Source organism: Gavia stellata, chromosome 14 (genome assembly GCF_030936135.1).
Source record: "Gavia stellata isolate bGavSte3 chromosome 14, bGavSte3.hap2, whole genome shotgun sequence".
Taxonomy (NCBI): Eukaryota; Metazoa; Chordata; class Aves; order Gaviiformes; family Gaviidae; genus Gavia; species Gavia stellata.
In genome coordinates this window covers 17,839,717-17,851,752 of record NC_082607.1, presented here as the reverse complement: position 1 = coordinate 17,851,752, position 12,036 = coordinate 17,839,717, and the positions used below count along the sequence as shown (strand labels likewise).

At 45.5% G+C, this 12,036-nt stretch overlaps 1 protein-coding gene across 2 annotated transcripts in view; it reads right to left on the bottom strand.

Annotated features, from left to right (window-relative positions):
- The window catches only part of GRIA3 (glutamate ionotropic receptor AMPA type subunit 3), a 152,821-nt gene that overhangs the window by 25,135 nt on the left and 115,650 nt on the right, over positions 1 to 12,036 (bottom strand). For both annotated transcript variants that reach the window (XM_059824329.1, XM_059824327.1), the window contains exon 12: positions 10,797 to 10,995. In XM_059824329.1, the coding sequence (XP_059680312.1) occupies positions 10,797 to 10,995 (199 nt within the window). The remainder of the gene's footprint in view (positions 1 to 10,796; positions 10,996 to 12,036) is intronic.

Genomic DNA, 12,036 nt, shown 5'->3' with positions numbered 1-12,036 from the left:
GCGTCACCTCCTCCACTACTGGGTAGCGCTGAAGTTGTTATATTTGAAAGAAATGGCATTTTTCCTCGATCGTTGAAGTATGTTACAGGCGTGCCCTTTGGCTATTTTAGAACGCTTTGCCCCCCCTGCCGCCTTCTCCGCAACCTGCAGGTCTTCTTCAAAATGCCCGCCTCATGCACCCCGTTGGGATATTTTATTAAAATGACAAAAATGATCCTTTGTTTCTTACGACAGGCACCAGGAAATTATTTCCCAGCAGTCAAGCTCAAAATGTTCTCTTATAGGTGATTATTGTTGATCATCCAGTCATGAGCCAAATTCACCCAAATCGATTTTACTTTTAGAATTTATATATTCTCCCTTTTTTTCTCTGTATGTTTAAAATTTTATATCATACTGATGTTAAATGTTTTACCTCTCTCTTCAAAACTAAGCTTAAAAAAAAGAGGGAGGAAAGAGGTAAGGTCCCCCGCAGTAAGCCAGGAGCTGGGCTATAAGGAGGAACAGGAGAACGTTTCATGCTGGGCTGCATCAGTGTAAGGCATACTGGAGAGGGAGAGGCCCCCGAAGGAAGCCAGTTACAGTTCCCTGGTCTCAGGGCTGGGTGCAGGCTATGTAAACTTTAATGTACTCTGGAGCAGGCCAGCATACATTGAAATGCAGTAAATCCAACAGGGAAGTGCAGCAAATGGGAGCGAGATAAGTGCAAAGCGGATGGAGCATCTGACCACGGCACGCACACAAAGGTAGGCAGAGACATCGATAAAGGACCTAAAGCAGCAGAGTTAACACACTGCTCTGCTACACCAGCCCTATGACCACTTTATAGCTCTTTAACAAGGGAAATTTATAGCCCTGAGTAAGTCAGACAGATGTTGCTGACACAAAACACAAAGGTCCATACTAAAAACAGTGCAGGTATTTAATCTGAATAATACAGGCTGCCTTTATAGAGATGCACGCCTCACCAATATGAACTTAGGCAGTTAAGTGTGAACCTTAGCTTCATTATCATCACTCATTGCTTTTCCTCCACGTGTGCAATTAGCTCTTCTACAACAGCTAATGAATCCAGTAGCTTGTGAACCATTAAAAAGCAAGTTACTAAACAGGAGTGAAAACATGCCAGAAGACTGCCTGGGTACCACCGCTGCCGCCTGGCCCGGGGATCACTTTGAGATCCATCGGTTTTAGGCAGGTGCTTTCTTGGGCTTTCAATATGGCAAACTGCAGCAGAGTGGCTACCGCTGTCTTGGTCTTTTGGATAAGGCTTTCGCTTGATGCCTTTCCGCTCCCCCGCAAGCCTGATGTCGAGTCCCCCCTGCCACAGCTGGGAGGAGCGAGGGGCAGCGGCCAGAGCCCCCAGCCCCGGGCCAGCTCTGGAGCACGTGGAGGCTGGCTTAATGATGCTACATCAATAATAAGAACATGATAAATGTTATTAGTAAGGTCTCTCTGCCCGAGGTTTCCAAGCTCTTTACTGAGAAGGAAAAAATAGGTCTCCCAAAGGCCACAGGGCACCATTAGTCCCCTTTCCCCAGTGCGGACGTGAAAGCAGAGGCATCATTTACTGAAGGTCATAGGGCAAAGTCTAACAGATCAATGTCACAGCTTTTAGCCACATATAACTTGTGATGCCAGCAATTTACTTACCTATATGGACAGAAAAATCAATCCCATCATTACATGAACCTCTTGTTTTTATTACATGCTGGGCAGAAGAAAGTAGGTCAGATGCCACAAGCACGCACGGGGCATTTCTCTTTTAGCAAGGCCAACCCCCAAATCCACCAAACTCTACCCACGGTTTATGAATTTGTGGGACGCCACAGATAAGCAAGGTTCAAGCATGCATATGTGAACTAGTCTGTGTATTTGTAGGAATACACAAATCTTTGATAATATATGCATAAATGTAAAAGAAAGGGTGAACTGGTGAATAGTATTATTTCACCATCAAGTTTCTGATGGGAGACACTATCATGTTGATTTGTTGTTCAAATTAATGACGTTATAACTTCTGCTTTAGAAATGGCATTTTCCTTTCCCAGTTGGGGCAAATGAAGCCCAGAGAGCTGAAGGATCGGGCCCACAAACCCTGGGGCTGCCCGCTTTCCTCTGGGACCCCCGAAGCCAAGAGTCAGACAACCCCTGCACGGGGGCTGTGAGGACAGTTACTCTTTCGGAACCCGCCGGCAGTGTTCCCCGCTGACCGGCGCAGGGACGGGAGGCCGGCAGGGAGCTCCTGGAGGCGCAGGCGGAGGGGAAGGAGGGTGAGCGGTGGGGCTGCACACACAGGCAGCTGGGGCAGCAGCCTGCAAAAAACTCTCCAGCCTTCAGCAACGCTACAGGTTTTCCACACCTGAGGTACACAGGGGCCCGATTACAAAATAAACTTTATCCTATAAAAATAATACAACATTGTAGGAGTTTTCTTTTGAGTCTTCCTGTGTATCACGGTCATTTTGGAAACGTGAGCTTTGGCAGCAGGCAGGTAATGTGCTGTAGCTGCTTTAACAGACATCTTTTCTGGAGTGAGCTCTGCTCACACAAACAAAGAAGCAAAGAGTCATTCCGGCCATAAGTAGACGTCGGTGACATGTCAGTAACAGTCGGAGTAGCAGAATGTAAATCAAGATTTTAAGACGTCCTTTCCTGGCACAACACTGAACTTCAGACTACGCCTATATTCATCTCCTCACCTTATTGCTGCTATCCATTCCTCCCCGTTGCAATACTGATTGGGAAATTAAAATGAAAGTCTTTACCAAGAGACAAGCTGTCTTTGTAAATCCTCTCGTGATTCAGGGCCAGAGCAGCGCTCGGCGAGCGCTCACCCGGAGGAAGTGCACGATGAGTCTGCGCGGGGAGACGAGAGGGGCTGGGTGCCACTGCTGAGGATCGGTACGGCTGTGTTCTGCAAGCATATCTGTCTGTCTGTCTGTCTGCCCCGAGGAGCAGGAGGCAGCACGCAGCCGAGCTGGCTGGAGGGAGGGATTACGTCAGCCTTCAGGCTACGGGGCATCATTCCAGCAGTGACATATGTAGCAGAGTAGTCTTGTCTGGGCAACTGAGCAGCACACCAGCCCTGCTCTGGATTTGGCCCGTAATAAATTAACAGAGAACGGCGTTTCCAGCACACGATCTGAACACTGTCAGGTCTAATGAGTTTTCAGCTCCAGACAGAATAGGCCAATATACAGGCAATGACGGAGAAATCCCAGTGGACTGCAAGAAGGGGTGTTTCATATTCACATCATTAGAGTTTCTAAACCTTCATGTATCCTCTAATTATGCAAAAGTAACAGTAGCAGCGCTGTGAGTAATTTATCAGCACCCATGTATTTTAAATGAATCCCTAACAAGCATGTATTAATGTGACACAGCAGCATTACGTAAAGTAGGAGAGACTTGAAAAACCAGGGTCCTCGCTGTCTTGAGCAATGTCATTATCGTTATCATAGAGCTGCTCTCCAAAAAGTAGAGCATTCCAACAGCAAGTGATTTTTCCCCGAGGCGCTCTCTGCTTCGCCTCTGTGGTGCAGCCACAGTTACGGCGTTAACCCACCGCTGGCTGCCGTGCCGGGCTTCGCCATGGGCTGCACCCACCCGCGCGGCCTGACCCAAGGAAGCCGTTCACCTCCGCGCTGCAGCCGGCAGCCCTGCTCTTACGGAGATCGGCTTCTGGGCGGTACTGAGACACAGGTGAGCTGGAAAGCCCAAACCACAAACACAAGTAGAGCTGACAGACAAACGCCATCTGTTATTGAAGATAAAGGAGAGATGTATTCAAATATTTGTTACTAAGTGTTGACTGAAAGCTCCGCTGAATCCTGACCTGTCTGCTGAAATTAGTAAAACGGTTCAGCCACCGTAACCCCGGCTCCATCCAAACGTTTCCTTTGCAAGGAGTGGATGATGGATGAGCTGTTAATTTTAGTTCCCGTAAGGATACATTTTCCTCTCCAATCCATAGTCTTAAAGACATTAGATCACTTCATGGGAAGCCATTGCTTTTGAAATTATGTCACATTTGATTTCCTGCTGTCTCTAAAACTGCCTGTTAGCCACGGGGCAGAAAGGAGGTTCAACAGATAAAGAGAACCCCCCCCCACAAGTGGACCATCTATCATTCATGCAATGGAGAGGCTGTGACCTCTCCGCACACATACATTCACCTTTTAATATCTGTGCACACCCCCACCTATATCAAACTGGGAAGGGAGAGAGAATACATGGGTGAATAAGTTTTTCACACTTTCTGTGTTGAAAACCAGTTAAACTACAGTAATTTTTCTGATTAATCGCTGCCAACATTGCCTATCAAAGATCTATACAGCTCGTATTTGAAGATATCACTTTTCTGTGATGTTCTATTTTCTGAGGTCCATAAATACAATCACACTTCAATGTTTTTGTCAGGCATTTGTTATGATGACTGTGTTGTTTTGCTCGATGCCAAGACCACAGAAAGCTTAAAACTGCTAATCATAGTTTTATCCAAAGGCAAAAGCAAAGCATTTGTATGAATGCTGTGCTAGAAACAAGTCATTCATCTTCACTAGCAAAATAAATTTTGAAATTAAAAATCAAAGAGTTTAACTACAGATGAAACCCTTAGCGCTGCGTGCACCGAGTTCACTATGGTGTTTTTAATAGGCTCTAATGATGATCTCAATATCGTTTGATTGCACAGAATGCATAAAAATCGCACGGCAGCTATTGGTTCATAATTCAAAGCTTTTCCTTACCTAAACCACTTGCTGGCAGAATTTATTTCCCTTACCTCTTGTCTTCACACAACCTTATCATCAGAGGAAAGCAATGAGCTCTTTATCTTCTAACTGGGTGTAATAGGCTAGTGCTTCGGAACGCAGTACGGTCATTATTTCTCCCGCCCTCCCCAACGGGTCTGGGACGGTGCTGTGCTCCTGCCTGGCCGCCCGCCCGCGGGAGCAGCCTCGTCTGCCACAGCCTGCCCTTACCGAGGGACCCGGGAGGGACCGTAACAGGGACTCCTCTCTGCGCGCTGCCAGCTGGGGTGGGATCCAGCGGCAGTTTGCTCTTTGGAGGCAGGAGGGACCCACCGGTGTCACCAGGGCCACTGCAGCCCCACCTCGTACAGCCTGTTACAAAGCACTGCCTGAACAGGAGGGGAGGTTTTAGTTATCCCAAGTGCTTTTAGCAGAAGGTGTTTCAAAATCCTTTTCATGGGTTTAAGGAACGTCTTTTTAATTTCCAAGGAATTTGGGGTCAATCCGTTCATTTGTTCTTTCACTGTTCTTTCAGATAAATGTTTATTTTCTGCTTTGGTGCTAATCTGTCTGGTGGTTTTTCCTTTTCTTTTGAACAAACCGTTTTCTGTATCAGCTTTAGTTTTACCAGCTAAACAAGTTGTACTTAAAGTTGTTCTCAAGAGATACCCCACCAGTCCCCCTTACCATATTTACACGCTTTTTCTGGTACGTGTTTCCGTGTCAAAGCACCTTTCCTCAGCACGGGCAACCAGAGCCACAGACAGAAATGCAAAGCCTCTTGCCAGGGCATCTCGTGCTTTTATATCTGCTCTTGCTGAACTATTCAGACTTGATGAACCAAGAAGAGAGAAAAAGGGGAACCATCTTAGGGGCCATCCTTAACATGACTTCCTGTGTCCCAAAAATTTTAGTTTTATATCATATTTTATGTATATATGAAGTCCAGAAAGGCCTCACATCTGAACCTGGTTTGGAAAGAACCACTTTTTGAGAAAACTGATGAAAAGGAATTTCAAGTGGTGAACATGCCCACAAAGGCATAAAAGAACGGTATCACCAGCGCCGAGTACAGGGGCACGATCACCTCCCTGCTCCTGCTGCCCACACTATTTCTGATACAGGCCAGGATGCCGTTGGCCTTCTTGGCCACCTGGGCACACTGCTGGCTCATATTCAGCCAGCTCTCGACCAACACCCCCAGGTCCTTTTCTGCCAGGCGGCTTTCCAGCCACTCGTCCCCAAGCCTGTAGCGTTGCATGGGGTTGTTGTGACCCAAGTGCAGGACCCGGCACTTGGCCTTGTTGAACCTCATACAATTGGCCTCGGCCCATCGATCCAGCCTGTCCAGATCCCTCTGCAGAGCCTTCCGACCCTCGAGCAGATCAACACTCCCGCCCAACTTGGTGTCGTCTGCAAACTTGCTGAGGGTTCACTCGATCCCCTCATCCAGATCATCGATAAATAAATTAAACAAGACCGGTCCCAATACTGAGACCCAGGGAACACCACTTCTGACTGACCGCCAACTGGATTTCACTCCATTCACCACAACTCTCTGGGCTCGGCCATCCAGCCACTTTTTTACCCAGCGAAGAGTGCACCTGTCTAAGCCACAAGCTGCCAGCTTCTCCAGGAGAATACTATAGGAGACGGTGTCAAATTAGTCCCATTTCCAGAAGAAAAAATTAAGAACTGACTTCAGAGCAGCAAGTCATTTCATCTGAGGCACGGGAGAGTCATTCGATAGCAGAGTCACTTTGTCAGGGACATCCTTGAAACCATTGCTGAGAAAAATACAAAGTTCTACAACAAAATATCAGTCCTTTGAGGCCTTCTTTGTGCTCTTAGTTTTAGTTAACAGTGATTAACTACATTGGTAATGGTGTGACATGAGCCGCCTTCAATTTCCCACAAAAGGGAGAAGGACCTAACGCAAGATCTTGCTAAATGTTCCCTGCCTCAGTATTTCAACCTGTGAAGTCTTGTCACATCAGATCCATTTCAAGGACACCTTCCAAAATGTCAGGTTTTCAGTAAAGTGTACTAGCGGGTCAGCTGTGCTTGTCAAGGATCAAACACATACTTTGCAAGTTATTTTACAGAAGCCTCTTAACACAGATATCTGCTATCAATTAAAAGCAACCACCAGAAATTCAAGAGCAATCTATACTTCTAAATGTCTAGAAACACGTTCTGCTTCCACTGAAGTTTAAATACAGCCAAGTTTACATAAGAATTAGTAATTGGTTATAAAGGTCATGCCTTTTGAATATTTGCATATGGGAGGTCTGAAACCTATTAGACTGTGGTATTACACTTAGACTCAGTGCTGAATTTGGATTAAATGGCGTTATATTGATTTGATGAGTTGCTCAGATATGCTGAAGCTTTAATTGAATGTATTAGAAGATGTTAATTCTAACAGATACACCCTTAAAAGTAGTAGCTTAGTGATTTGAAATTGCTTTCTAGTACAGGCCTTTGCCAGTCTTCAAGAAAGAGAAAGAGGTATTTTGGAGTCCTTAATCTGCGACTTATTTTGGAGTCCTTAATCTGCGACTGTGTGCTAATAAATATCTAAGGAGAGGTTCTTTCTTTTCCTTTTCAATACGGATGAATGCCCTTTGAAAGCCAAAAGGGAATTGATGTAATCTATTGATTGCCATTTAAGTGCCTTTATAAGCTAATTAGTGCAAAATGCAAAATGTTTCTGAGCAGAAACAAGCAACAACCATGAAAATACAGGAAGGATCATTTGGTTCTTAGGTATACTGGGAGGACAAATGCCCTGATGCAGAGGGTCACCAACAAGTGAGGAGTGTGAATAGTGCCCGCTGGGAAACTGTTAAGAAGAAACAGGCTCTCTTGCTGTAACTGCGAGAGCAGTGTCACGCCGACAGCAGTCATTGTGCGCTCTTGAAACAGCAATGGTGTATCTAGCTTTAATCGACATAGCTGGGAGAGCGTCTATCTGGGAGACATTGCGATGTTCAGGGGAACAGCCAACACTATAAAATAGGTCACTCGCTGGAGTCTGCCCAGGTCTGAAGTGGCTGAAAGTCATTACCATCTGTTCATCTGAAATGAGGTGCTGCTATCGGTCCAGTTCCTAGCAGATAGGTATCACTGTAAAAGAAACCTTCAGAAGTGATCCTAGTTGGAAATGGGGTTGGCAGAAAGGAGCCACGGACTGAAGGCTCCAAATGAGCTCCTTCCAGCACAGACAAGATGGTGGTGATCTGAAGCTCATTTATGGGCAGTCCTTCTATGATGCATTAGGAGGCAATTATTCCTTGCTGTTGCCAGTCTGGCACTTTTCAGTGGCCAACAGCAGCCATTAAGATCAATATCTGATTACATCTTTGTTTGAGAAACATTTTAGCTTTACAGCTCTAGGAAGAGATATATCCATACAAGCTTCTTTGTGGGATCTCGGAGAGACTGTCCTGCGCCTCCTGTGTCAAGTCACGGCCCAGCTACAAAGCCAAGTTACTGTTCTTGGTGCCTTTACGCATGTGCTAACCTCCTGCTGACAGCCAGGCAACCTCTTCCATCTCTAGGGCAGATTTAGCTACCTCTCGCGTGTCGCAGCCAGTGTGTGTACATGCCCATGGGCAACCAGTATAAGTGAGGACTGCACTAACTTGCTCACGTAGCCACCCCCTCAGTTAGAAGCTTCCTTTCTCACTGGGTAGATGATCCTGACCCACTCAGGCAACTGTTGTTTGAATTGGTTAAATGCTGGTGGGGAACGGGCGCAGGAGGATATTCCCCTCACAGAGGGAATAAGCATCACGCTGTACCCAGGAGAACTCATGGCTTTTTCTGACTCAGACCACTATCACTCCCACTGATGCTCCAGTAGTAGTGAGAAAAGCGCTTACAGGGAGGAAAGTATCCCAAACCACAGAGCAGGCATAGTCTGCGCAGCAGGCGCTCAGAAACCAAGTGTCCTCTAAGAGTTTTTTCAAGTTTCAGCCATGTTTACCATCTTATTAAGTAGCTAATAAAGACTGTACAACGAAGTATTTATGTGAACGTATGCATTTAATCTAAGGCAAAGCTTTTGCCCTTCTCAAATCAACTGAAGAAGACTCTAATTACACCAGTTTCATGGCTGCATCACTCTATTCAAATTAATTACTCTGCAAAAGTTAACACAACTGAAATTATGTTGTGTGCCTTGAGAACGCCGAGGAAAGAGAAGCACCACTTAGGGCCCATTCTCCTTCCCACTTGGCCCATCCAGATCACCCAGAGCAGGCATTACGCCCCGCTCCACCACTGCCGGGGCTCTGCTCTCCTCCTTCCCCATCCGACCCCTCTCCCTGCCTGATGGAGCTGGCAGCTCCTGACGGATCATCCTCATTTACAGCCCCGCTTTCTCCAGCGCCAGGAGAAAGTCACAGCTCATCTCAAGACTGTTAACAGCACAACAAAGTATTCATAGATTTACTAGACTTTGTATCCTTTCACACAAAACACTCATTCCTTTGATCTCTTGGTGAGAAGGGATTTCCTTGTTATGTCAAGCTATTAAGGAAATGAAGAAACACCCCCATACAATCCCTCTTTCTGTATTAATGGTAACGAGATATTCAAAAGAAGATTTTTTTTCCCCTAAGAACAGTATAGTGACAGTAAACAGCACCAATATTTCTAATCAAGTTGTGCTACCACTTCTGACAGGTCCACTCAACTCATTTTTGCTGTGCAGATAATACTGCCTCAAGCTGATAATTAAACAGAATACAAATTTTTACACACTCATGTCACCCTTACAAGGTCAGTGTTGATCTTACATGATTTTAATAAAAACAGAAGTTGTTGTGACGTACCAGCCACTACAGTTAATTAAGAGCTACTGAGTACCTATTTTTATATAAAGACATTACACATAAGCAAGGCAGAGTACAAAAGCCCCATAAAATACCTTTGCATTCACTTCCAGCTTTACACCAGATTTATACATACATGTAAGTGCGTGTATGGTCATGTAGTGAAATTTTAAGCAAATTCAAGGAGCCATCAGTATTTATTCAAGGAGCCATCACTATTTAGCCGGCTTACAGCAGCAAGGGTTTTTTTGTCTCCCTCCTCCCTCACACGTGCACCTGGCCAGTTGCGTGACAGGCAATAATTAGTCCTGCAGCACTGACCACTTTTCTATACAAAAAATGTTGAATGGCATCTGATTGGCACTGCTGAGAGAGAGCCAAGAGCTCCCTGAAAGGGCTGAGCATTTCAGATCGCCCTTGGAAAGGCCAGAAATAAGAGCTTGTCAGGTCGCAACGTTTTTAGAGACATAAAAGTGGTCTGAGGTCATATTTAGAGTTTTTAATGACCCTCACCAAACTCTCTGCAGTTCAGCTTGTGGCTTGGCAAGTGGAGAAAGGATAATCTTAAATAGAAGTGTATACTCCCCCCTACCCCCAAATATTGCAAACCCAGCATTTCCCTAACCAAGGTGAATACACACCAGTGTTCTGGGGTACAAATGTTTCACCCCTCACTGCTTGATACAGCCACAGCCAGACACTGGCGAGCAATGAAGACATAGCAACAACGACCATAGCAATCAACGCACCATATAGAAACGACCGGCAACACGTGCCCCCCACCCCCCTTCTCATTCCGGCACGTGAACACCGATGTGGGATGGCACTAGCGGCTGCCAGCTGGGCACCAGGAGCAAGTAGGTCAAGAGCAGCACTCCTCCAAGTGTTTTCTTTGCTAAATATTGTGCTAACGACTGCATTATTGACCACCAGACCGAGGTTCTAAAACTGGCGTTAAAAAAACCCTTCCCGTGATAGCAGAGGTCAGGTTTTCCGTCCTGAGATGTTTCAGGTTGAGCAAAACCACCCATTTTTGAAAAAATGCCTTTTGATATTAAAATCTGCACTCAGGCCTGTCCTGATTGCTCAAAGCAGCTTTCACCAGCAGAGCTATTACAGTTAGGTAGAAACAAACGACTGAAAACCGTATATTAGGCACTTACAGTTTAGAAAAGCTCTAATGGAGATTTAGCAGACTTACTCTAAAGAATTCTTTGGTTGAGCCTGAATCCAAAGTGCCATAGGCTATTTCAGTTTGTTTAGCCAGGTCCTCTGCGCTCTCTATGGGAGAAACCATCCTTTCCACCGTAAGGAAGGCAGCAAGATTAGCAGTGTAGGAAGAGATAATGATGAGAGTGAAGAACCACCAGACTCCTCCGACAATTCGCCCTGAGAGAGATCTATGGAAAAACACACATCATCAAATTGCTTTGAAGACATTCCTTGATTTATTTTTTTCTTCATTGAAGAGAAATTCACATGTACAACCCTTTTGTCCGGTTCCTGATAGCCTTCCTCAGGAGAGCAAACTCGGCGTGCAAACTAGGTGTTACCTCGTTAAACTCTGCCCAGTCTTTCAGTGAAAACAAGGCCAGTCAATTAGAAACAATTCACCTGAGCCAACCCCACCGGAGGCGTGGGGAGGAACAAGCTCTCCTGACCTCCACAGACCCTTTGCTGGAGAAGTCTTTTGCCAGAAGGCTTTTTTCTTCTCTGCTTGCCCAGCCTTTCCCTGAGGCTGGATTTGCCTGCTGCGATATGGCAGCACCATGTCTCTTTGGGGGCTGCCCAGCTTGGAGGACACAGATGTACCTTTTAGCGCATGGACTCTCAAAATGTAAGATGTAGTCAACTGCAAAAAGGAATCTGAGTAAACATGCAAAGGAATAAAACAAAAATGATCCAGTATCCTTCTCTCATCACAACCTAGCAGGAATTACAGACTGAATCTGCATATTGAAGTGAGGAGAGAGGCTGGTTTCTATTTTATGTTAATTAAAATTTGCACGTTGCACTGTTCCAAGACAAGCGTATTCCTGCTTTATAACCACCAGAGCAACAGAGAAGGAAGCAGAAAATAATTTGTGTTCTGCTTTTGTTGTGGGGTTTTTTTTGTTTTTTAAAAGGATACCATAAGGACTAAAAAAAAGCCTATTTGTAAACACATAATTACAAAATGCCTCGTGGTCAGGAGGTCTAGATCCTGTCAGTAAGAGCTCTTGATGCTTTAAGGCAATCGAACATCAGGCTCAAAATATTTGTTCGGGGCTGACGGATGCCAGTGCCACGCTACTCAGCTGGGTGGGGAATTTCACCGCCATGTACAGTGCTCATTCTTCAAACACAGCATGTTGACCAGGAATCATTTCAGGAGCTGAGACAAAGCTATTTCCTATGTTTTCCCTTAACTCTACTGATACCAGTGGAGGAAGAATCAATCC